At 39.1% G+C, this 27,807-nt stretch overlaps 1 protein-coding gene across 5 annotated transcripts in view; it reads right to left on the bottom strand.

Annotated features, from left to right (window-relative positions):
- The window catches only part of Cab39l (calcium binding protein 39 like), a 129,380-nt gene that overhangs the window by 31,186 nt on the left and 70,387 nt on the right, over positions 1–27,807 (bottom strand). For all 5 annotated transcript variants that reach the window (XM_055617174.1, XM_055617179.1, XM_055617173.1 and 2 more), the window contains one exon: positions 11,109–11,227. In XM_055617174.1, coding sequence (XP_055473149.1) covers positions 11,109–11,227 — 119 coding nt within the window. The remainder of the gene's footprint in view (positions 1–11,108; positions 11,228–27,807) is intronic.

A 27,807-nucleotide genomic window follows, 5' to 3' on the forward strand; every position in this document is an offset into this window, starting at 1 on the left:
GATATAATATAGGAGGGTTATTAAAGATATAAAGAGGGGCCTATTTTCTTAAATGTGAAGGAAAAACAGCAATTATACTTATCTAATTATAAATAAGAGTATTAAAGATACTATAAAATAGCCTGGCAGTGGTAGCATATGCCTTTAATCCCAGCATTTTGGAGGCAGAGGCAGTTGAATCTCTTGAGCTCAAGGCCCTCCTGGTCTACAGAGCAAGTTCTAAGACAGCCAGTGCTGCACAGAGAAACCCTGTCTCAAAAACAAAACAAAACAAAACAAAACAAAACAAAACAAAACAAAACAAAACAGAGGCTGTAAAATAAAGGCCATTGGCCTAATGCAGTGACGTTCAACCTTCCTAATGCTGCAACCCTTCAATACAGTTCCTTGTGTTGTAGTGACCCCAATCATAAAATTATTTTGTTATTACTTTATAATTATAATTCTGTTACTGTTATGAATCATAACGTAAATATCTGATATCCAGGATATCTAATATGCGACCCCCAAAGGGGTTGTGACCCACAGGTTGAGACCTGATGGCCTAGAAAAAGAACAGGACTAGATAAACACAGTACGCAGAACAATTAAAATCTACACTCACTGGCTAAGGTACCTGTGGGCCTTCAGGCCACCAGTTTTATGTCCCGTCTCAGTCCTTGTATCCCCAGGGGATGAAGTTCTAACACATGGCATGTTCCTCATCCACTTAGCACCACTAGCGCGTCTTCCAGCACTAGTCCAGCGCCCAGCCTTTGCACTCCCACATGGCTGCCCCTGATCTCAGATTAGCACTTCTCTTATTGCGCGCCATGTCACACTGTAGAAGTCGCTACTGGTCAGGCCTACCGCTTCATTTCAAACAGCTTAGCTTCTGGGGATGTGTTTCTCATCCTTTTACATTTTACCTATTCTTCCCCGTCCCCAATGGTATCTAAGTCCTAGCGTGCTTTTTCAGTGTAAGCATATGATGAATGCAATGAATCTCAAACTCAGGCTTATACAAAGGAGGATGATCCCCAGACAAGATCTCTCTTTCCTGAGTTTAGTTTCCGAGCTGAGACCATCTATAAAAAGTTTCCACTCTAAATTTTGGGCATAATTAGTTCTATTTTTCCTTTCATTTCATGGAGTTTATTAGAACCACCTGTGATGCACTGATGGCTTATTTTTGAGAACCATGAGCACATTTACAAAGTACTCCACTGGGGAGAATACTTTCAATTCATCCCAGCAGTTTGCCCCCAACAGTGGGAAATGTCATTCTCTGACACATCAACTCCTTCAAGTTAGGAAGACAAGAGGATGTTTGGGAATTTTCTGATTTCCCTCAGTACCCACTATGGGATCTATAACTCACACACATCATTTAAACCTGACAATCCTGACCTGCTAAGTTATTGCTTACTATAGAAAGAAGTGTCCTATATGCTAGGTCTGTCCTAAATTTCAAAATTAGTTTTTATCCTACCTAATCTGTTCTCTTCTTAGATAAGCTTTCTAGTAGCAGAGCCTGTGACTAAGTATGCTGTATTTCCCACAACAGCAAGCCTAGGGTAGATCACCAGTAAAAATTAATCACTATTTTATAAAACTGAGTCATTTTTTCCTGACTTATACTTTAGACAATGTGAACCCTAACTATCTGTGTCAGTATGAGAAGACACACTATTCTACATGTATGCTCATTAAAAAAAAATAGCATATCAGAAGATCTTTTAAAACTTACTGGAAGCAAAATGTAAGAGCAAATGTCTCTAGAGAAAATAAGCTTGACTGACCAGGAAACTCTCCCTGCTGGCTAGGTTAGATAGTGCAGAAAGGTACTATGAAGGCTGTTATAGGAGAAAAGACAACAATAGTCTCACCCACCAATGAATCCTGTATGTTACAATACCGACCTGGCCGGCAAGATGTACCCATTGATGCAAGAGTAGTATAGTGGTTATGAGGGTTACCAAGCAATTTTTTTAAAATTAGATATGAGCCCTGTTCCATAGAAAGTATTTAAATGACAGTGTAAAGCTATGACCAGAGAGATTATAGGCTCTCCAGAGGACAATTTCTGTCATTATTAATTGGTCATGTTGTTAAACTGCCTTCTAAATGTTTGTTTATTGGTTAGAGGAGTCACTTTTTGCTGTGAACAGCAGTGAATACAAAGTTTCACATCTGGTCAAGGCGTCAAGTACACATAATCATAAGTGTTTAGTTCTGGCTAAATAATCTATATTAACTGTTTAACCCTCATCCAAGGTTCAGGGAACACAGTGAGACAGTGGCCAGACAGAATATAAGAGTGATAGATGTGGAGGAAAGCTGTGCAGACTTACACAGACATGACATGGCTGCAACATACATCAATTCACAGGACCAGTGGTTATCTGCCTAAGACCTGCATATAATCAAGCCAGTAAAAATTCTACTCAGAGGCCGCCCCACCCTTGGCGGAGGAGCTATTAGCAGCTGAGGGTTCCTGAAGGAAGGAGAGTCAGTTTCTTTCTGGAATATGACCACTGGTAGTTTGCCCATGCCTCAGTGGACGACCCCACACCTGTGTGCATGTGGACAGCATTAACTGGATTCAAGGTATGATTTATTCCTGTATTATGGGGTTATGAATACCAGAAAAGCAAGGCACGAATTGATATGATAAAAATATTTTATACAAATACATAAAAATTTTAAAGACTAAATAAAAAGTAATATTTACATAAAAAGAATAAAAAAGATCAAATGTTTCAACTGGTAATGAGTGCAGTGATTGTTGCATACAAAGTGCCGGAAGAAAGTTCTTGTGTAAGAACGCCTCAAGAACAAAGACTTATTATATCAGGGAAAATGACTTGCTGTTACTGGTGGGAGCAAACAATGCCATGTGACAGCCCTTGGAAAATGTCTCATAAAGTGCCATTTACCGAACCCTTGAGTACTCAAGACTCAAGACGGTCTGCTTCTTATCAAGAAACATTTGCGTAATTTAAAAATAATGAACAAACTCTGTCTAGCATGAAGGGTTAGGAACAGTTAACAGTTCAGTGTGAGTAAGAATCTGGAATCTAGACCACTGTCTCCAAGAGCTACTCCTCACCAAAAGAAGCAGAATTCAGACCTGTGTCAACAGATAGAAATTGAATTTGGTAGATTTTCTTGGATCAGAAAGCAAAGAAGTTCTTTCAAAATATTTTAGTGAGCTCAAAAGATTTTGCCCAGAAGGACCATAGTTAACTGAATGTTAAGAAAATTGTGCACAATAAGTGAGATATATGGGAATATTACATCAGTTAATAAAATACCAGAGGAGTATGCTGGTCTGTGTGAGAGGCGATGGAGACAGATACAGAGAGGGAGTCAGGAAGGAGAGAAAGAAATACACTGGACATCAATGGAAGATTTTTGGATAATACCTATTTATTCTCCAAGCTGAAAATAAAAATACACATTCATTCTCCCTCTCTGAGATAAATTCTACTTGAAAATAACAATTACAGCGGACGAAAGTATTATTAGTTGTTCTCTAGTCAATGATTGGCTAATTTTGAAAATCATCTTTCTGTGACCTATAACAAAATGACTAAATACTTATCACTGGTTGTTAAACAATTCAAGGTAGGGGTGACAGGAAACGTTATCATCATTTAGATGTTACCATCTGAGCCTCGTGTTCAGCTCAGCATCACTGAAGGGATGGCTCCTGATGTGATAGAATACTGACTACATGGAACCACCAACAAAGAATTACTGCCAAAACAAAAGTTCAATCTGAATCTAATCAAGCCTTTAAATAAAAATATTAGCCTAGAAACAGAGTACTACAGGAAAGATTTACTTTCACTATTATTTTTAAAACCTAATTATTATTATTGGGGGGTGACAATACATGTACCATGCATAGAGGCCAGAGAAAAACCTTCAGAAGTGGGTTCTTTCCTTCCACTGTGTACCACAGTGCTGCAGGGTTTGTATCAGGCTTGTACACAGCACTTTCACATGCTTAGCCATCCCCATGCTGGATTATATAACAATTTAAATGGTTCTCTAAGAAAGCAGTCTGACAACTCACAACAGCTTGGTTTGTAGGAAAACTTCCTTTTCAACAGACTCATAGCATAGAAATATATGGGGTGGATGAGGTGCTGAATGAGAGGAATTTTTTGGCTAAGAAAAAAAATCACAACCAACTACAGTAAGTAGACTTTGTTAGATACTCATTTTAGTATGGGAACTGTAGAGGAAAGTTGAGTGTGAGCTGGGTATTGGTGTTGCAGAGTTTTTATTAAGTACCCTGCAGTTACATGAAATTATTATTGAGATGTTTATTGCAGTGTTCATGAGTTTGCATTAAAATACCCCAAATAAAAAGGGGTGGCTGAGGAGAGATGGTGTACACCAAGCTAAACAGTGATGGCTGAGTGACAGGTACATGAGGTCTTGCAGTTGTTACTTTTGTAGATGTTTGCAAATTTTTGCAATGAACTTTAAAAAACAATTTGGGGAGATATGTGTGGTTTTAACATTATATAGAACATTTAGTAGCCATGATTTCTTTATGAAATACTGAGAGAGGTTTAATGGCCTTGGAGTGCCATCTGTCTCAGCCAGGAGAGAAATTCATTTAGAATGAAATAGTCCTTTAAAAAGTCTATTTCATAAAATGTGGGCTCTAAATTCCTTATGTACAGCACCCAGATGAGTCTTCTTGCTACTACACAAGTATTAATTTATTTCTTTGTGACATTTCTTATGGCTAGACTTGTGTTCAATGTAGCATATGTCATTATCATGTTCCTAAATAATGTCAATTCGATATATAAATGAACCAATCAAGTTACAGCCTAAAGTTTTCAAGGACCTTCACAGGAGGTAATTTAGTAAAAATGCTGAGGCTTTAACAAAGGTCTAAATGTAAAGTGCTCCTTCGTTTACTGGACAGATGTCCTCAGGAGCACCAACAATTATTCCCTCTACCTTAATATCTGAACTGCCCTAGTGAATGGGAATTCCTGGAAAGAAACTGGCTGACTGATTAAAACTGCAGTGATGTGGAGAGGTTTCTATAGTGCAGGTCCAAAGCCTTACCTAGCAGCTAGAGTTAGTTCCCTAAAAATAGGCATTTCCTTGGCCACCTCTGTGTCAGAACATCCTGTGACTAACAGATAAAAATATTTTGGAATCTATTTCAGTTAATAGATTAAGTTGTAGACTGCTAGCTTCCATCAATCCAAAAGCTAAGAATGTCATCAGATAGCATTTGAATCTATAGGAGAGATCTTCCCACTTTGCTCTAAATCTGATGCATTTTACGATTTTCTTTGCTTGTTACTATAAAACTTTATGAACTGCTTCCATGTAGTAGCATGAAACTGGGGTAATCTAGCTTCATGATTCTTAGGCCATTGTCATATGACAGTGCTGAGTTTTCTCCATCTTGTATTCTTGTTGAGACCATTTTAGGTTTAACTAAAATTTGATTTGATCTTCTTTACAAAAGGCCTTCTGAAAAATTACCCATCTCTATTCTAGGAACCCAAGGTCAGGATGCCCTAGCTAACTTATCTTGATTTGTGTTGCAAACTTCCCCTTCCACCTAACTGCTTATCTTAGTTTTTGTTAAACTGCTTGTTTTAGAAAACAAACAAACAAACAAACAAACAAACAAACAAACAAAAAACCCCTGCAGCTGCCAAGTGAGATATCAGGACTTGGTTTTTGCCTTTAAAAGCCTCTTCTCTAAATGCTCATGCATACACTTAGGTCCCGAATACTTGAACGTAGTCCCAGCTGTATGGAAAAAAAAAAGACTTTCTACTGGCTATAGACTATATCTGAGAAGTCTCCTCTGGTGGGCTCCTTAAATAGTCATTTAAATTTGGCTTCAGAATGTCTTTTTACTTTGAGGTGAAAGCTGTGTTTTTTTAATTGATGACCATCAAATCTTCTTTGGGACATACTAGTGCTTAAAGGACATAAAGGACTCAATTAAATCTGGATTTAAAATGTGTTCCTTCACTATAAAGTTTTCTTACCTTAAGCAATACTCTTACTCTCTGGATTTAATCTCATTTCCTTACACAATGATGAGAGTAGCAACTAGTCCACAGCGTAGTGCTGGGCAACTAGTCCTGTGAATAATTACACTGACTGTAACCCTGGTACAGAGCAAGCACTCAGTATTGCATCTACAAGAGAGAATGTGAAGGATTAAGCCCAAAGTGAATAATCATTATCAGGTTATAAAATCTGGAGGGGCAGCCCCTAAATTGTTACTGATGGAACTATTCTAGGAGATTATGGAACACACTCCTTTTTTATATTTAGCATTTCCAAGAAGTTTAATGTTTCTAAATAAACAGGTTGTTGTCTTTGAATTAAAAAAAAGTACAATTAAAAAAAATACCTCCCTTATTTAGTAGCATATCATCACTGAAGTGTGGTTCTAATTTTGGTCCTAGTCTCCACTACCACCAAGCCATTTTTCATGTTGCCACCAGAACCCATCAGGTATATTTCCCAAGGAGGCTGCAGAATGGCATTCCAGGTCCTTGGTAGGAAATGGAAGGCTCTAAGTAATCTGATCTCTGCTTTTCCAGCTCTATTTTATACTTCCCTGACTTCTAACCTCCAGCCACACCAGAATTCTTGTCATCCTTTGTGCACACAAATTCTTTCATATATTTTTTACCTGTTTGTGGGGGAAAAAAAAATCAATGAAAGAGTGAACTTAGAAAGCAAATGTCAGAGAGGGAACTGACCTGAATTATCTGCCCTGAAATATCATGTGACACTTCTGTTGAATCATTCCATTTTGGGTTCACGTGCTCTAAGAGTTTAGTGTTCCCTAACCAGTAGAAAATACAAGAGCCTTTTCTTTTCAAGAGCTAAGAGAAGAACCTCTAGCAGACATTACCTGCATCAGTCCCAAAGCAATAACAGTATACTTCTTTGTTCAACAATGCATAGTAACTACAAAGGCAAAGACCACAATGTGATTAGTAGTAAAATTTAAATCTGTGATAAAGTATATTAATAGGACAAGGCAAGGGAATAGAATGCTGATGGCAGTGGAAAAACTAAAAAAGAAGTTTAAATTTGATAAGTGGAAAAATTAGGAAGGCCCATTATTTGTAATGCAGAGGTAAATGTATGATTTATAGTTAAAGATGTATTTTTTTTTAAATTTCAACAAATAAAAAAGAATGACTGTCATTGGGCAAAGAGACTGAGAGATGGGGAAGAAGTAAAGAGATCCAGTTCATTGATATAGCTGATTTTCAAACTGTGTTATATATCACTTTAACACAATTAAATATTTATAAATTGACAAGGGAGGAAGGTGACACAAGTGAAATAGACTTCCTCTAGCCCCACAGTCCTGGAAACAAGAATACTGCACAGTAAAATGAGCTGTGTTGGCATGAGATATGGAACAGAAAGGCAGCCCAGGGTAAGAGGACCATCACCTGCTGTTTGCATGCACAGGGCACCTAGGACACCAGTCTTTCAGATTCCAAGTAGTAGCCTCAATATTCCCAAGACTCATAGGAGTGGACATAAAAAGCAATAATCAGGGATTCTATTTTCCAGCCTGAAGTCAGTGTTTTTCCACCTCCTTTATAGCTCTGTATAAAAATAGCAGCATCTACTGCATCCACACATACGTACTTAATCTCCACTGTGGCAGATGTTGGCACTGCAAGAATGCTTTCCCCTATTGTTTAAGTTGGGGAACTAAAATATATATGAATGTGCTGGCATGCATACATGTGCATGTAATGGACAGAGTATCATGCAAGCAGGAAAACAGTATCTGGGCAGTTAGGAATAGGAAAGATAAGGAAACAAAACATGCAAGGGTGGTTCAACATACGGAAATCCATCAATGTAATCCATCACATAAACAAACTGAAGGAGAAAAACCACATGATCATCTCCTTGGATGCTGAAAAAGCATTTGACAAAGTCCAACACCCATTCATGTTTAAAGTCTTGGAGAGATCAGGGATACAAGGCACATATCTAAACATAGTAAAGGCAATATACAGCAAGCCTATAGCCAACATCAAACTCAATGGAGAGAAACTTAAATCAATCCCACTGAAATCAGGGACAAGACAAGGCTGCCCACTCTCTCCCTACCTCTTCAACATAGTACTTGAAGTCCTAGCCAGAGAAATAAGAGAACTAAAGGAGATCAAGGGGATACAAATCGCAAAGGAAGAGGTCAAAGTGTCACTATTCGCAGATGATATGATATGATATGAGCGACCCCAAAAATTCAACCAGAGAACTCCTCCAGCTGATAAACACCTTCAGCAAAGTGGCAGGATACAAAATCAACTCAAAAAAAATCAGAAGCCCTCCTGTATACCAAAGACAAAAGGGCTGAGAAAGAAATTAGGGAAACAACACCCTTCACAATAGCCACTAATAACATAAAGTACCTTGGGGTGACACTAACCAAGCAAGTGAAAGACCTATTTGAGAAAAACTTCAAGTCTCTGAAGAAAGAAATTGAAGAAGATCTCAGAAGATGGAAAGATCTCCCGTGCTCATGGATTGGTAGGATTAACATTGTGAAAATGGCCATCCTGCCAAAAGCAATCTACAGATTCAATGCAATTCCCATCAAAATACCAACTCAATTCTTTACAGACCTTGAAAAAAAGATTCTCAGCTTCATATGGAGAAACAAAAAACCCAGAATCTCCAAAACAATCCTGTACAACAACAGATCATCTGGAGGTATCTCTATCCCCGATCTCCAGTTGTACTACAGAGCAATAGTAATAAAAACTGCATGGTATTGGCACAAAAACAGAAAGGAGGATCAATGGAACCGCATAGAAGACCCAGAAATAAACCCACACACCTATGAATACTCGATATTTGACAAAGAAGCCAAAACCATTCAATGGAAAAAAGACAGCATCTTCAACAAATGGTGCTGGTCCAACTGGATGTCCACATGCAGAAAAATGAAAATAGATCTATATTTATCACCCTGCACAAAACTCAAGTCCAAGTGGATGAAAGACCTCAACATAAAACCAGATACTCTAAATCTGTTAGAAGAAAAAGTGGAGAACAGCCTAGAACTCATTGGCACAGGAGACAACTTCCTGAACAGAACACCAACAGCACAGGCTCTAAGAGCAACAATCAATAAATGGGACCTCATGAAACTGAACAGCTTCTGTAAAGCAAAGGACACTGTCATCAAAACAAAACGCCTGCCTACAGATTGGGAAAGAATCTTCACTAACTCTTTATCTGACAGAGGACTAATATCGAGTATATACAAAGAACTAAAGAAGCTGAAAAGCAGCAAACCAAGTAATCCATTAAAAAATGGGGAACAGAGCTAAACAGAGAATTCTCGACAGAGGAATATCGAATGGCAGAGAAACACTTAAAGAAATGCTCATCCTCATTAGCCATCAGGGAAATGCAGATCAAAACGACCCTGAGATATCACCTTACACCCATCAGAATGGCCAAGATGAAAAACTCAAGTGACAACACATGCTGGAGAGGTTGTGGAGAAAGGGGAACCCTCCTCCACTGCTGGTGGGAACGTAAACTGATACAACCACTCTGGAAATCTATCTGGCGCTTTCTAAGACAATTAGGAATAGTGCTTCCTCAAGACCCAGCTATACCACTGCTAGGTATATACCCAAAGTTTGCTCAAGTACACAAAAGGGATATTTGCTCAACCATGTTTATAGCAGCATTATTTGTAATAGCCAGAACCTGGAAACAACCCAGATGTCCATCAACGGAGGAATGGGTACAGAAATTGTGGTATTTTTACACAATGGAATACTACTCAGCAATCAAAAAGGAGGAAATCATGAAATTTGCAGGCAAATGGTGGGATCTAGAAAAGATCATCCTGAGTGAAATATCCCAGAAGGAGAAAGACAAACACGGTATATACTCACTTATATAGACCTATAAGATATGATAAACATAATCAAATCTATACACCTAAAAAAGATAATCAAGAGAGCAGACATGGGGTAAGATGATCAATCCTCGTTTAGAAAGACAGATGGGATGCGCATTGAACATATGACAGGAGTCTACTGAGTGCATTTGAAAGACTCTAACTAGCAGTGTTTTCAAAGCAAAGACTCATGACCAAACCTTTGGCAGAGTACAGGGAATCATAAGAAAGAAGGGGAGTTAGTCTGATGAGGAAAGGATAGGAGCTCCACAAGGACCAAATATATCTGGGCACAGGGTCTTTTCTGAGACTGACATGCAACCAAGGACCATGTATGAATGTAACCTAGAACCTCTATTTAGATGTAGCCTGTGGTAGCTCAGTAACCAATTGGCTTCCCATAGTGAGGGGAACAAGGACTATTTCTAACAGGAACTCAATGACTGGCTCTTTGGCCTCCCCACCCCCCCAAGGGAGGAGCAGTCCTGTTAGGCCACAGAGGAGAGCTTTGCAGCCAGTCCTGAAGATACCTGATAAAACAGGATCAGATGAATGGGGAGGAGGTCCCCCCATCAGTGGACTCGGAAAGGGGCATGGTGGAGATGAGGGAGGGAGGGACTGGGAGGGAATGAGGGATCAGGACACGGCTGGGATACAGAGTTAATAAAATGTAACTGATAAGAAAAAAATAAAATTCAAAAAAAAATAAAAAAAATTAGCACTTTGTGCAGGGAATATGAGATACTAACATATGATGTAACAGCATAATAACATATTTTAATTGTATTAAAATATGGATACTTAAGATATCCTTTAAGATATAACATGACATTTTAAGCATATATTAACTGAGTGGTATAACAATTAATTGGCAGTAAAGACATTTGAGAAATTAAAAAAAAAAGAAACATTATAAAAAGAGACATGGAGAGCATAAAGGAAGAGGAAAAAGAGGTAAAAAATGGAAACAACGCTGAGGAGAACAGGGCACAAAGGACTTCTTTTAGGCTTAAAGCATTTAGAGCTAGATCTGGAGGGCTACTCTTACATACATCAGACACTACCTAGGCAGTTCCAAATGGGGCCAATGAGGCATACTGCATACTTTAGAACAGCTTTGTCAAACTCCAACCTATTTCTAAGGAAACGAAGTACCTACCCTTTGAGGAGCATGGACAGGAGGTGAGGGTGAGAACTGATGTACTCCACAGTAGGACAGCGTGTACCGATCTGTCTTCTCAGGATGTTGTTGAATATTTGGGTCACATCCTTTTTTCCCTGTTAAAGAAACGTGTCGCCATTAAATGACATGCTTTTAATGGATAAGGTGGATGGCATGTGGGATACAAACACACACTCTCATGGAGACAGTGTCATCTGTATAAAATGCAGAACCAGTAATTCACGGTTCTCATTTACCTTTACAAAGTCCACTAGATGGGTGCAACTCTTTACCACGTGTGTACAGTGAGAAACTTGGCAATCAGGAAGTCTGTTTATACAACTGGAAATCAAAAAGTCCAGATACATATAAAGCAGCAGCAAGAATTGAATTTTATGCTTTTTTTCCTTTTAGCTCTTTCAAGAAGACAATGATTGATATTTTTAAATCTTCATAAATGACAGAAAATAGATGAAGAACATAAGTTATGACTAAATAAAATATTAGTACGAGTCAAATTCCTTTTACTTCACATCTAATTCTGGGTAATATCTAATCCTTCACTTTATCTATTCATTTACCTTGGGCCTTTAAAAATGTTTTTTAAAAATGAGATGTAAAGTTAAAATGTGAGTTTTCCCTATATAATATGTAACTTGTGTGTGTGTATGTATGCATGTGTAAAACACACAAACACATAAGTGTGTATATGTATGCATTTATATTACCTGTATGGTATCACACATAGGAGGAAAAGAGACTTTTGGTCCTAATTGTCTCAGTCAGAGGAACTACGCAGCCAATCTTTTTTTTTTTTTTTTTGGTAATTTATTTTTATTTTATTTATTCACTTTATATCCTGATTGTAGACCCCTCCCTCATCTCCTCCTGGTCCTACCCTCATTCCTTTGTCCCTCCTCCCCTCCCCTAGTCCTCAGAAAAAGGGAGATCTCCTCCCCTACCATCTGACCCCAGCGAGTTTTTATCAGGACTACTGCCAATCTTGAACAGTGCTTTTTTTTTTCTTTATTTTCTTTTATTTTCTTTTATTATTTTTATTTTTATTAAAGTTTATTCACTTTGTATCCCTCCTGTACCTCCCTCCATCTTCCCCTACCAATCCCACCCTCCCTCTTCCCTACCCATGTCCTTCTCCCAGTCCACTGATAGGTGAGGTCCTCCTCCCCTGCCCTCTGATCCTAGTCTATCAGGTCTCATCAGGAGTGGCTACAGTGTCTTCTTCTGTGGCCTGGTAAGAATGTTCCCCCATCAGGGTGAGGTGATCAAAGAGCTGGCCAATCAGTTCACGTCAGAGACAGTCCCATCCCCATTACTATGGAGGCCACTTGGACACTGAACTGCCATAGGCTACCTATGTGCAGGGATTCTAGATTATCTCCATCAATGGTCCTTGGCTGGAGTATAAGTCTCAGAAAAGACCACTGAGCCCAGACTTTTTGGATCTGTGGCTGTCCTTGTAGAGCTCCTGTCCTCTCCAGGTCTTACTATCTCCCACTTCTTTCATAAGATTCCCTGCACTCTGCCCAAAGTTTGGCTATGAGTCTCAGCATCTGCCTTGTAACCCTGCAGGGTAGCGCCTTTCAGAGGCCCTCTGTGGTAGGCTCCTGTCCTGTTCCTTGTTGCTTAAGAGTTTCTGCACATCTTACAACCTCGGTTGAGTATGATTCTGTAAAAGAAGCCCTGAACTGGACCCATGTTTCAAATATAAAAAGAGGAGGGCATAAGAATGTTACCAATAATTAAGCACACCAATTATCCTGCCCTTCGTCTTTCAACTGAATCAAAGGCTCTGATAGTCTTTGTTCCTTCAAAGCACTTTCATCCTGCAAAATCAGCTACCAAGAAGTGACACTACTCTATTCCCTTAAGTTCCTCAGTATGTCCCTTGGGCCTAGAGAAAAGTGCAGAGCCCTCAATAACATGGTCCCTGCCTATTGCTTTGCATTCCTGCATCAGCTTTTATTGTTCCCAGCTGACTGTGTGATGAATACTTGCACACCATCTTTAGTGTTCGTGCAAATTCTGGTTCATGTTGCTCTTCTGACCTACATACTGTTTCACTGCCTATTTTTTAAGACTCAATTCAGGATATTCTCTGTAATAGACAGTAATGAGTCTTTACTCTCTATAGTTTAATAATACCCTTTGCCTACAATAACTGGTCCCTCTTCTACTTGAATACCTCTACCTTCACCTCCTGTCAGAGCATCAAGCCTTTAGTGAGTACTGAATCTGTGCCAGAAACTTATGTTAACTACTTTGCATGCACTATTCAACCTCTATAACAGCCTGATATAATGGACTGAGTGTGGAAAGAAAAATTAATGTGGAAGAGCCAGGATTCTATCCTAAGTTGATGGAGTCCAAGTTCTCAGTTCTTAGCCATCATCTTAAACTGATTCCCAACACATAAGATAGTACATTGAAAGGATTGGATTTTGTTTCTAACTTCTTCCTTGTACTGTTAGATCTAAAGAATATAAGACCCATTTGAATGTATTTATTATGGACTGGAGTATACTATGCTCTCAAAAAATACCTATTAGACTGAGCTTTTACCTTAGAAGTCTGCTTCACCAGACACACAGGCCACCCACATATCTAATACCACAAACATGAAACTGATCCTTCTCACTTGTAAATTTGGCATGGTTTAGTACAAGAAACACTTAAAAAAGAGAGAGAGGAAAACAACCTTAAACCCCCAAAAATGAGACCTAAATAATACTATTCATTAATAACTCAGTCTTAAAACTGCCTTTTTAAGGATCTCATATATTCCAAGTTGGCCTCCAACTTGCTATAGCAAGTTGATGACCATAAACTTGTGATCCTTCTGCCTCTACCTCCTAAGTTCTAAGATGACAGCTGTGTGCCACGACACCACACTGATGCAGTACTGAGATTGCAACCCAGAATTTTACGCATGCTGGGTAAGCACTCTACCTGATTTCCATTCCAAGCTGCTTTGAGCATCTAGTTTTATAAAATACAAACGAATCAAAGTAACACAGGAGCTGGAGAGTTGTGTTAGAAGTTAAGAGCACTTGTTGCTCTTGCAGTGAACCTAGATTTGGTTCCTAGCATCCAAATGATGGTTTAATTCACCTCTAACTCTAGTTACAGGGGACTCAATACCCACTTCTGGCTTCCACAACAGAAGCTCATGTGATATATATACAAACATGCAGGTGAACACTCATACACATAAAATAAAACCAAGTAAATATTTTAAAAAGAAAAATAATAAAGAGAAAAAATCTGAAAGATTAACAGCATTTACCTCATGAACAACAGAATATATGTAAGGTCCCAAGTCTATAGTAACCTCATACACATACAAATTCAGAATTCACTTTAGACTTTAAAAATTAAGATAGAAATTAAGAAAGAAGGAAAATCTCTAGGGTCTATGATTAGGCAAAAAGTTCTTAGCCTTGATAGTAATGTGAAAAAGTAATACACCTTTACTCGCTGGGAGGCAGAGGTAGGCAGATCTCTGTGAATTTGAGGCCAGCCTGTTCTACACAGTGCATTACAGGACAGTGAGGGATATGTAGAAAAACCCTGTCTCAAAAGAAACACACACACACACACACACACACACACACACACACACACACACAAAGAGAGAGAGAGAGAGAACGGGACCTAGAGAGATGGCTCAGTAGTGAAGAGCACTGAATGAGCTTCCAAAGGTCCTGAGTTCAATTTCCAGCACCTACATCATGACCACAACCTTCTGTAACTCCCATCCTAGAAGAACAGCCTCTTCTGTGCACATACATGATGCACAGTTAGACAGGTAGGTAAAACATATGCATAAAAATAAATATTTTGTTTTAAAAACAACCATCCATCCAAACAACAAAAACAACAACAAAAAAACCAAATAACTTTTGTTCTCAAGAAGATTCTGCTAATAAGATTAAAGATAGGATACAGAGTGGGGGAAAATACTGCAAGCCACATCTACGACAAAAGATCAGTATCTACAGTATAAAGTCTTAATTGGTAAAAACATGAAAAGATATTTCACCAAAGAAGCCAGATAGCTAAAAACAGGCACATTAAAGATGTTTGAACATCATTACCTTCAGGAAGTACCAGGTGAAACCACAATGAGATACATATTCCTCATTCTGACAGATCTATCAGAGAGGCTGAAATGTAAGCCAAAGACAAGAAATGCTAGTGAAAATGAAGAGAGTCACATTCACACTGTGATGGAAATGTAAAATATGGGACAGTGAGAAGGCTCAGGGGCCAAAAGATATATGCAGTTGCTATAGCACTGAGACACTTGGGACCCATGGAGGGAACCAACTTCTGTAAGTTGTTGACCTTCACACTAGTGAGTTGGTAAGGTGTGCCTGTGCGCACACACACATACACAACAATGGCAATACACACATTTAAAAAGGAAATCTAGAATAGTATAGCCAATTGATGAAATGTTTCAGTAATTTTTAAAGAAACAAACAAAATAACTAACTACCCCATGAACACGGTTTCACTGTAGTGTTCATGATGGGGAAGAAGGACATGAATGATTCTCATGTGGTAGCCAGGGTTTGAAACAACCCATAAATTCTTTAGCTGTCAAATGGTTAAACAAACTGTGGTCATCTCTGCTAAAGAGTACTTAATAGTCAGCAACCAAAGAGATACATAAACACAAATTGGATGGATCTTGAGGAATCATCTCAGTTACGAAAACCAGTTTCTAGGTTACACACTAGATGGCTCCATGTATATGAGGTTTTTGAAATAACAAGTAACAGAATGAAAAACAGTCTAGAACAGCTAGAAGTCAGGGATGTGGTGATGGATACAAGTGCGTGTAATTAGAAATAACAAGTTACAGAACGAAGAACAGTCTAATTTAGAACAGCTAGAAGTCAGGATGAGGTGATGGATACAAGTGCGTGTAATTAGAAAGTGGCACAGGGAGATTCTTGTGGTAGTGGAAAAGATCCACATTATCATGTTACCAGTGTAGACATCCTGGCTGTGTTAGTTTTACAGGACATTATTCTTAAGAAATGCAGGTGAGGTCATGGAGTTTCTCTGAACTATTACTTATAACTGCTAGTAATCAACAATTATTTCAAAACAAAAAGGTTAACATTTTAAAACACATTTTTCCTTGTTGATGATTTCTTTTAGAATAACAAAATTCAGCATGTCCCCCCCCCCCACATACCTATGTTTTTTCCAAGACACGGTTTCTCTGTGAAGCCTTGGCTGTTCCACAACTTGCTCTGTAGAACAGACTAGCCAGCATCCATTTTATACAGACACAAGAACTTTATCCCAGTTCCTACAACAGAGCTGGTAACAACTTCTGGGTAGGGTAAGCTCACATCTGCAATCCTAGCACTCAGGAGGACTGTCATCATGTCAAGATTCCCCTGGGATCCACAGTGAGTTTCACAGGAATGTGGGCTATACAGTGAGACTTTGTCTCAAGGAAACAAAACAAAACAAAACAAAACAACAACAACAAAAAAAAAAACAAGCAAAAACAATGAATGTGTCTATCCAGCCTGACAATTTGACCTCAGTCATTGGACTCATAAAGTGGAAGGAGAGAACCAAACTCTGCAAACTGTCCTCTGATCTCCATGCCCTGGCTGTGGCACACGCAGCACAAACAGATGTAATAAAAAAATGTGGTCTAACAACTTGGTAGAGATAAGAAATTGGAACATCAAAATGTCAGCAATGATTAAATATATGAAATAGCTACAGCTTTCCATTGCTATCATTTTCTTTCACAGAGAGAAATACTAAGAAATAAGGGCAAAAGAGGAAAAGAAACTAGAAAAAATTAAGGAGTTGGGGTTGGTTGATTTAGGGGATGGAAGAGACAAGGAAATAGAAAGCTGGTACTATAAAATCAAATTATTCTTCCTTTAAAGGAAGCCACCATTCCCAAATGAAATTTTTAATAAAAAAAGTAGGAAATGACTCTTGTGACCCTATGATGATCCCAGGAAAGGGGGCTTGCTCAGTATGCGCAGGCTCTGTCTCAGCTACCCTAGTATGAGAAGGGAAGTCTTCAGAATAAGTTGCTGCTATTATTTTAAAATCTTCAAAAATGTTCATACAGCCTGAATTTCATTTATGAGGATTGTAAATACTATATTTGTTCTACAGAAGAGGCACATCTGTAAGCATAAACATAGTTTTAAATGAAAGTAGTTCTGAGGTATTCAAATCTTCCTAGACTCTACAGGGAAATATTGTAGAATAAATACCAGCCCTGTTTGAAATGTCACAAGACTGTGTTTTTCATGCCTCCCAGTAAAATGCCACAAGAACATTTCCACATGGCATTCCAGTGAACAGCAGCAACGAAGTGCCACCGAATTCCATACAACTTTCACACAGAGGAAAGTATTCTTCTAGTTCATTAGCAAACCTGTGCTGAGGCAGAGGGAGCCCCTGTGGGTAACAGGAGTAAGTTCTGCTACCAGAAACCATTTCTTATAGCAGACCAGAGGGTCCAGATACAGAGGAGTAAAGAAAATGGGAAGGCAGAAGTGGTCAGAGAAGTAGAAAATAGAAAACCACCAAAATTGTTGATTACAAGGAAAGCATATTCATAAATGAACCAAAAATTGCTGCAAAAATTGTGATTACACAGCATATAGTTAATAGATTCTTCAGTCTGAAGAGGCACTCATTAGCTGGCAAATTTACAAAAGCTCAGCAGTTATTTGTTTAATGAATTAATGTACAACATGTGAGAGTGTGTCAGCTGAGAAAAGCAAGAAAAGGAGAAAAGAATTTAAATAATCAAAAGTAACTGCTGGTAAGCGCAGAGACAAGAAAGGAGAGGAGGAGGTTGAAAAATGTTTGCTTTAAAATTCTGGACACTGACTTGTACATAAAACACACATAAAGAATTCTGGGCCAGCGGGATGGTTCGGCGTGTAAAGAGCCTTCTGGGAAGCCTGATGACCTGAGCTGGATCCTTAGAATCCCCACAAAAATGGAAGGAGAGAATCAATTCCTCTGTCCTCTGGCCTCCACACAAATGCTGTTACACGCATGTCCACGTACACATACATGATGCATATGCACACAGACAAATAAGTAAAATTAAAAATATTTTTTAAAATTCTCAAAATGTAGCTATCGAAGAAAAAACAGCTCCACTTTGTAGCAAATAAGGTAATAAATAAATATGAAAGGAAACTCAGCATGATTAGTTATTAAGAAACTGCAAAGTAAAATGGCAGTGAGATAACACTAGCACCCAAATGGCTGACATTAAAAGAACAAGATAGCAACTTCCAAAAATCTAACTCGTGGGTACTTTACGTGAAACAAATTCTGTTTTCATTTTAAAAAACAAACTATATGCAAGTAGATATTCAGGCTTTACTTACAAATGATAAAACTGGAAACATACCAAGTATCCCCCAGGTAAAGAGTAGATAAATGGCCTATGCAGTATCCATACAATGAATCCATCAATAAGAAACAATATCCTGGTCAATGGATGAGGTGAATCTCACGTGTAATCACTGAGTAAGAATGTTACAGAATTAATATTAATATTTCAGTCACATAAGAGGTAGCACTCCTTAGGTAAATTCTACTTTGCATAGCTTCATGTTTCCTAAGCAAGTTTATTATTAAATCCTTTATACCATCAATTTTACTACTTCAGGTTTCTCCTACACCAAGCCAGACTCAAAAGGGCTACACACAGCTTGTTCTTATCTGATTATTCTGTGAAGGTAAAAATGGGGAAACAAACAAACAAACAAACAAACAAAAACGGAGCTAGAGGTGTGTGGAAACATGACTACTGAAGGAAGGTGGGGGTAGGAAAAGGAGCTAATTAGCCAAGGGAAGGAGAAACTTTTCTGATGTTAGAATTATCCTCCACTACAGACCAATGCACTAAAAAGGTTGACTGCTATGTTTGTAAATTAGAGCTGCCATGGCGTGTGCCCACAGACTCATGCTGAAGCTGGTTCAGAAATAGTGGGTGCTGGGAGATGAGGACTGTTGGGATGCTAATCAAGAGGCCAGAGGCCTGGTGGATGGGTTAATACTTTTCTTGAAGGGACAGATTAGTCACCTCAGGACACTGGTCTCTTTTTCCCCTCCAGGTCAGGACTAGGTCCCTTCAACTTCCTAGAGAAATTAAATTAGGATGAGGTACTTAACCAAAATAAGAAAATACTGGTCCTTGGACATGTTCTTCAACATTTTAACATTTTAGCTAGAAATGGTGAACTCCCTTACATGTCATTCAATCATTCATTCAGCAAATAACTGCTGGTGAATTACTCTATCTCAAGATTCTGTTAGAAACAACAGCAGCAGCAGAAGAGACTAACTAGAATAGTTTGTGGTACTACGACCATTTTTTTTTAATTCTTTATTAATTACACTTTATTCACTTTCTATCCCCCTGTGGCTCCCTCCCTCCTCCCGTCCCATCCCAATCCCTCCCTTCCTCCACCCTCTGCATGCATGCCCCTCCCCAAGTTCACTGATAGGGGAGGTCTTCTTTTCCTTCCTTCTGATCCTAGTCAATGGAGAGAAATCTTGGTTGGTAAAGTGTTCGCATGAGGACCCAAGTTCAATTCCCAGAACACATGTAAAGCTGGATGGACAGAACTGACTCCACCAAGTTGTCCTCTGACCTCTACAGGGAAGGCTTGGACCTTCAAGTTTTATGATTTCAGCCTTTCAAAGTAATAAAATCAAAAGGAAAGAAAGGCTTTAAATAGGGTGAAAGAAATAATATTTTTAGGTACTCCACTTACCCTGCGCACCCCACACCACAGTTCCCCAGCCCACATCATTTCCCAGGACCCCAATATGCAGCCCCTGAGACCAGCATGGATCAGGGTGCAGCAGGTACTAGCCTCCCCGCCTCCTTGCCTCCCCCATCTACTGGATTGCCACAGCCTGCCAACAACAATGGCTAGGTCTCCCTAGGGCCCTCTGTGCTCCACTTCCCCTGATCACCCAACAGATCAGGGAGCAGCAGTTCCCTGGACCCACCCTGATCTGAGGTACCAGACACCAGCCTGGATCAGGGAGCAGCAGTAAAATCAGAGGACTGGGGCCATCTGGGACCACAAGCTCTACCTACAACCCCAGAGACCACCACCAAGCCTGCTAATAAGAGTCAACCAAATGGCTAGAGGTCAGTGCAAGAACATCAGCAACAAAACCCAGGGCCATATGACACCACCACAGAAAGTCCTGAGGAACAATCACACCGGAAGAACAAGAAAACAATCTTAAATCTGAGGTTATGAAAATGATAGCGGCCTTAAAAGAAGAAAATAAATCACTAAAAGAACTGCAGGAAAATACAATCAAACAGGTGAAGAAATTGAATAAATCCCTTAAAGAAACACTGGAAAATAAAATCAAACAGGTGAAAGAACTGAGATACTCCCTTAAAAAAATACAAGAAAATACAACCAGATGGGAGAAGGAAATGAATAAAACTGTCCAGAACCTAAAAATGGAAATAGAAGCAATAAAGAAAACACAATCTGAGGCAATCCTGGAGATGGAAAACCTAGGGAAGAGAAAAGGAACTACAGACACAAGCATCAAAAACAAAATATAAAAGACAGAAGAGAGATTCTCAGGTGTAGAAGATATGATTGAAGAAATCGATAAATCAGTCAAGAAAATGTTAAATCTAAAACATTCCTGACATAAAACATCTGAGAACTCTGGGACAATATGAAAAGACCAAACCTAAGAATAATACGAATAGAAGAAGAAGACTCCAAACTCCAAGGCCCAGAAAATATTTTCAACAAAATCATAAAAGAAAACTTCCCCAACCTAAAGAAATGCCTATAAACCTATCAGAATTATGCCTGACTTTTCAGCAGAGACTATGAAAGCCAGAAGGGCTTGGACAGATGTCATGCAGACACTAAGAAAGTACAAATGTCAACTTAGAATACTATACCCAGCAAAACTTTCAATCACCATAGATGGAGAAGAAAAGATATTCCATAACAAAAACAAGTTTAAACAGTACCTAACCACAAACCCAGCCCTACAGAAGATACTAAAAGGAACCCAAGGAGGCCAACTACACCCAGAAAAACACAGGAACAAATCCCACAACTGCAAAACCAAAAGAAAGGAAGCACTCACACACACTCTACCACAACCAACAACAAAATAACAGGAAGTAATGACTGCTCATTAATAATATCTCTCAACATCAATGGGCTCAACTCCCCAATAAAAAGATGCAGGCTAACAGAACAGATACATAAACAGGACCCATCACCCTATTGCATACAGAAAACACACCTCAACAATAATAATAGTCATAAACTCAGAAAAAGGGCTGGAAAAAGGTTTTCCAAGCAAGTGGATCCAAGAAACAAGCAGGAGTATCTACTCTAATATTTAATAAAATAGACTTTCAACCAAAATTAATCAAAAGAGATGGGAAAGGGCATTTCATACTCATCAAAGGAAAAATTGACCAAGATGATGTCTCAAATTTGAACACATATAACCCAAATGAAAGGTATACACATTTGTAAAAGAAATATTACTAAAGCTTAATTCACACATTAAACTCCACACAGTAACAGTACGAGACTTCAACACACCTCTCAAACAGATGGAAACTAAACGGAGAAATAACAAAATTAACTGACATTATGAGTCAATTGGACCTAACAGATATCGACAGAACATTCCATCCAAACACAAAAGAATATACCTTCTTCTCAGCACCCATGGAACCTTCTCCAAAATTGATCACATACTTGGACACAAAGCAAGCCTCAACAAACACACACACACACACAAATTGAATAACACGTTGTGTTCTATCAGACTACAATGGATTAAAGCTAGACTTCAACAACAGCAAAAACAGTTCTATAAACTCATGGAAATTGAACAACTCTCTACTTAATGACCACTGGGTCAAGGAAGAAATAAAGACATTAAATACTTTCTATGATTCAATGAAAATGAAGGCACAACATACACAAACTTATGGGACACAGTGAAACCACTGCTAAGCCTTCTTTATGAAGGCTCTGTGTGCCTTCATAAAGAAAGTGGAAAGAGCCTAGACTAAGAACTCAACATCTCCCCAGAGATCTAGAAAAAAAGGAAGAAAACACACCCAAGATGGCAGGAAATAAACCCAGGGCGGAAATCAATAACTTAGAAATAAAGAAAACAATACAGAGAATCAACAAAACCAAGAGTTTTTTTTTTTTTTTGAGAAAAATCAACAAGATAAACAACTCCTTAGCCAAACTAACTAAAATACAGAGGGAGAGTATCCAAATTAATAAAATCAGAAATGAAAAGGGGGATACACAACAGACACCAAGAAAATCCAAAGAATCATTTAAATTATACTTCAAAAACCTATAAACCACAAAATTGGAAAATCTAAATGAAATGGATGATTTTCTTGATAGATTCCACTTACCAAAGTTAAATCAAGATCAGGTTAACAGTTTAAATAAACCTATAACCCCTAAGAAAATAGAAGCAGTCATCAAAATCCTCCAATCAAAAAGAGCCCTGGGCCAGATGATTTTAGCACAGAATTCTACCAGTCTTTCAAAGAAGAACTAATACCAATACTCCTCAAACTATTCCACAATACAGACACAGAAGGGACATTGTCAAACTCATTGTATGAAGGCACAGTCATCTTGTTACATAAACCACACAAAGACCTAACAAAGAAAGAGAATTTCAGACCAATGTCCCTTATGAACATTGATGCAAAAATGCTCAATAAAATAATTGCAAATTGAATCCAGGAATACATCAAAAATATCATGATCAAGTAGGCTTCATCCCAGAAATGTTGGGATGGTACAACATATGAAAATCCATCAATGTAATCCACCATGTAAGAAAACTGAAAGAAAAAAAAAAAAAACATGATTATCTCATTAGATGCTGAAAAGGAATCTAATCCAACCACTTCATTTTTAAAGTCTTGGAAAGATCAGGGATACAAGGCACATACCTAACACAATAAGGGCACTATACAGCAAGTCAATAGCCAACATCAAATTTAAAAAACTTAAAGCTTTCCCGCTAAAATCAGGGACAAGACTTGCACCATATCTTTTCAATATGGTACTTGAAGTTCTAGCTAGAGCAATAACTCAAAAACGTCAGTAGCCCTCCTTTCCACAAGTGAAAAAGGGGCTAAGAAAGAAATTAGGGAAACAACACCCTTCACAATAGCAATAAATAATATAAAGTATCTTGGTGTAACTCTAACCAAGCAAATGAAAGATCTGTATGACAAGAACTTCAAGTCTTTGAAGAAAGAAAATGAAGAAGATTTTAGAAGATGGAAAGGTCTTCCATGCTTATAGATTGGTAGGATTAACATAGCAAAAATGGTCATCTTGCCAAAAGCCATCTACAGATTCAATGCAGTTCCCATCAAAATTCCAACACAATTCGTTACAGACCTGGAAAGAGCAAACAGTTTCAGATGGAAAAATAAAAAACCCAGGATAGTCAAAACAATTCTGTACAATAAAAGAACTTCTGGTGGTATCAACATCCCTGATTCCAAGCTATACTACAGAGCAATAGTAATAAAAACTACATGGTATTGATATAGAAACAGACAGGTTGATCAACAGTACCAAACTGATGACCCAGAAATAAACCCACATTCCTACAGGCACTTGATTTTCAACAAAGAAGCCAAAACAATACAATGGAAAAAAGACAGCATCTTTAACAAATGGTGCTGGTCTAACTGGATGTCTGCATGTAGAAAAATGCAAATAGACCCATACTTATCACCCTGCACAAAACTCAAGTCCAAGTGGATCAAAGACCTCAATATAAAACCAGAGACTCTACACCTATTAGAAGACAAAATGGGAAAAAGTCTGGAGCTCATTGGCATAGGAGACAACTTCCTGAACAGAACACCAATAGCACAGGCTCTGAGACCAACAATTAGTAAATGGGATGAAACTGAGAAGCTTCTGTAAGTCAAAGGACACTGTCAACAGAACAAAAACGCAGTCTACAGATTGGGAAAAGATCTATCACCAACCCCTACATCAGACAAAGGACTTACATCTAAAACATACAAAGAACTTAAGAGACTAAACATCTGGGTTGATCAATGGAAGAATGGATACAGAAATTGTGGTAATTTTACACAATGGAATACTACTCAGCAATCAAAAATGAGGAAATCATGAAATTTGCAGGCAAATGGTGGGATCTAGAAAAGATCATCCTGAGTGAAGTATCCCAAAAGGAGAAAGACAAACATGGTGTATACTCGCTTATATAGACCTACAAGATATGATAAACATAATGAAGTCTATACACATAAAGGAGATAAACAAGAAAGCAGACAGGAGGTAAGATGATCAATCCTCACTTAGAAAGACAAATGAGATGTGCATAGGACATATGACAGGAGTCTACTGCAGAAGGCATCTGAAAGACCCCTACTAAGCAGCGTTTTAAAACAGATACTAAGACTCATAACCAAAACCTTCAGCAGAAGGGGAGTTAGTATGACAGAGAAAGGAGCCCCACAAGGACCAAATATATCTGGGCACAGGGGTTTTTTCTGAAACTGTTTCTCCAATCAAGGACCATGTATGGATATAACCTAGAACCTTTACTTGGACGAAGCTCGTGGTAGCTCAATAACCAATTGGTTTCCCATAGTAAGGGGAACAGGGACTATCTCTGACAGGAACTCAATGGCAGGCTCTTTGACTCCCCACCCCCGAAGGGAGGAACAGTTCTGCTAGGCCATAGAGGAGGGCTTCGCAGCCAGCCCTGAAGATACCTGATAAAATAGGGCCAGACAAAAGGGGAGGAGGTCCTCCCCAATCCATGGACTTGGAAAGGGACAGGGAGAAGCTGAGGGAGGGAGGGTGGGATTGGGAGGGAATAAGGGAGCAGGATACAGCTGGGATACAGAGTTAATAAAATGTAACTAATAATAATAAACAATAAAAAAAGAAAAAAACAAAGAAACTAAACATCAACAAATCAAATAATCCAATTAAAAATGGGGTACAGAGCTAAACCAAGAATTCACAACAGAGGAATCTTGAATGGCTGAGAAGCACTGAAAGAAATGTTCAATGTCCTTAGCCATCAGAGAAATGCAGATAAAAACGACTCTAAAATTCCATCTTAGACCAATCAGAATGACTAAGAATAAAAACTCAAGTGACAGCACATGCTGGCAAGGATGTGGAGAAAGGGGAACACTCCTCCATTGCTGGTGGGAATACAAACTTGTACAACCTCTCTGGAAATCAATATGGTGCCTTCTTAGAAAATTGGAAATAGTTCGACCCCAAGACCCAGCCATACCACTGGGCATATACCCAAGAGATGCTCCACCATACAACAAGGATATTTGCTCTACTATGTTCATAGCTACTTTATTCATAAGAGCCAGAAACTGGAACCAACCCAGATGTCCCTCAACTGAAGAATGGACACAGAAATTATGGTAGATTTAAACAATGGAACACTACTTAGCTATTAAAATAAAGATATCATGAAATTTGCAGGCAAATGGATGGAACTAGAAAAGATCATCCTGAGTGAGGTAACCCACAACCAGAAAGATGCACATGGTGTATACATACTCACTTATAAGCAGATATTAGACCTATAGTACAGGACAATCATACTACAGTACACAGACCCAAAGCTAAGTAACCAGAAGAGAAACTGAGGGGGACATCTCTTTGTCAGGCTGGAGACCTGCAATAGAGTAGGCTCCTTGGAGGTGACTCTAGCTGAGACTCCTAACAGGGAGGACACGAAGACTGAAGTGACCACCTCCTAGCCAGGCAGGACCAGTGGAAGGAGAGGAACAACCTACCAACAAATCCTTTGACCCAAAAATTACCCTGCCTACAAGAAGTGCAGGGATAAAGAAGGAACAGAGATTGAGGCAATGTCCAATCAATAATTGGTCCAACCTGAGACTCACCCCACGGTAGAGAGCCAGCCTCTGACACTACTATTGATGCTCTGCTCTGCTTGCAGATAGGAGCCTAACATGACTGTAGTCTGGGAACCTCCAACCAGCAGCAGATTGGGACAGATGCTGGGACCTGCCAGCTAAGCATGGGGCGGAGCTCCGGGAGTCCTGTGGAAGTGTTGGGGGAAAGATGGAAGGACCTGGAGGGGACAGGAACTTCACAAGAACATCAACAGAGACAACTAACCAAGCTCCATGGGGGCTTACAGAGACTGAGACATCAACTAAGTAGCATGCATGGTCTGGAACTAGGCCCCCTGCAGTTATATGACCGAAGGGTAGCTTGTTTTTTATATGCCTGGCAAGTTGAGTGGGAGAAGGGGTGCTGTTTCTACCATGGACTCTATGGTCTGCTTTTGGATCACTTCCCCCTGACAGGGCTTCCTTGCCTGGCCTCAGGGGACGAGGATATGTTTAATCATGATGTGACTTAGTGTACTAGGGTAGGGGAGGGTTCCCCTTTTCTGGGGGAAAAGGGAGAGGGGAAGAGGAAAGGCGAGGAAGGGGGTACTAGGAGGAGAGGAGGGAAGGGGCACCCTTGGGATATAAATAAACTGAAATAAAAAAGAAAATTAATTTTTAAAAGAAATTACATTTTTATTATTTATATTATTTATGATATATATCATACAGGATACTATTTTTAGGGGATAAAGATTTTCATAAATTTTGGACTATGAAGCAGATGAACGGGTGATTAGGCATCTGCTTTGTGAGGCTTTCTGTGGGGGGTGAAGATAAGAAGAAAGAGGGTCTGGAAGCCCTGCTGGGCCCAGTAGACATGGGTTACTATGGGGCAGCAGCTGCACCCTCTGAGACTCCACCATCCCATGATCTAGTTAACTCAACTTTAACTGGTTCACCCTGGTTCTGTGTAGAGATGTTGGTACTGTGGGAATGATAAACAGCTTGAAAAAGGCTTTCTTCCTGCTTATCACCAGATCCTTCCTTGAATGTGCAACACCAGTGAGCAACAAGCAGTCAGGAACTTGTGCTACTCTTGCCAACCAGCCCAGCTGTACTAACCAGTTCTCTGTCACTCTTTTGTTCTTGTGGTCTATAAAACTGAGTCTGCAGATTGCACTTAGCCCTGGCTTTTCAGGTGGTAATCCTCACTTTTGGCTCAAAGCTCCTTTGCTTACCCACTCTGGTTGATAGTAGTTTATATCACTTTGATTACTAGCTTGACAGTAAGAAATGATCACTAGATCCCACTGCATTTTTTTTTCCCACTCTGAGCTGCTTTCTCATTTAGCCTGAACACTCGACTTTGCACTCACCCCTGCTTGGCAAGGCATTCCTGCCTTGAAAGCAAATGACCTGGCATGCAATATATTTTTAATTCCTTGAGCTCTTTATACTATGTATTACAAAATATAAAGTTACCTAAGGCTGTGTCTTGAATAGTGGCCAAACGTTGAACACAGAGCTCTGAGTTTGATCCCAAGCCCACAATAACAGAGGCCGACAGTTTAGTCATAAGTCCCATTTTTTTGTTTTGTAAGACAGGGTCTCACTGTGCTGCCTGGCCTGGACTGGCAGTCAAAATGTACACAAGGCTGGCCTCCAACTCACAGAGTTCAGGTGTTTCTTCCTCCTGAATGCTGGTATTAAGGA

The sequence above is a fragment of the Psammomys obesus genome, unplaced genomic scaffold (assembly GCF_907164565.1).
Source record: "Psammomys obesus unplaced genomic scaffold, mPsaObe1.curated_primary_1811, whole genome shotgun sequence".
Classification (NCBI taxonomy): Eukaryota; Metazoa; Chordata; class Mammalia; order Rodentia; family Muridae; genus Psammomys; species Psammomys obesus.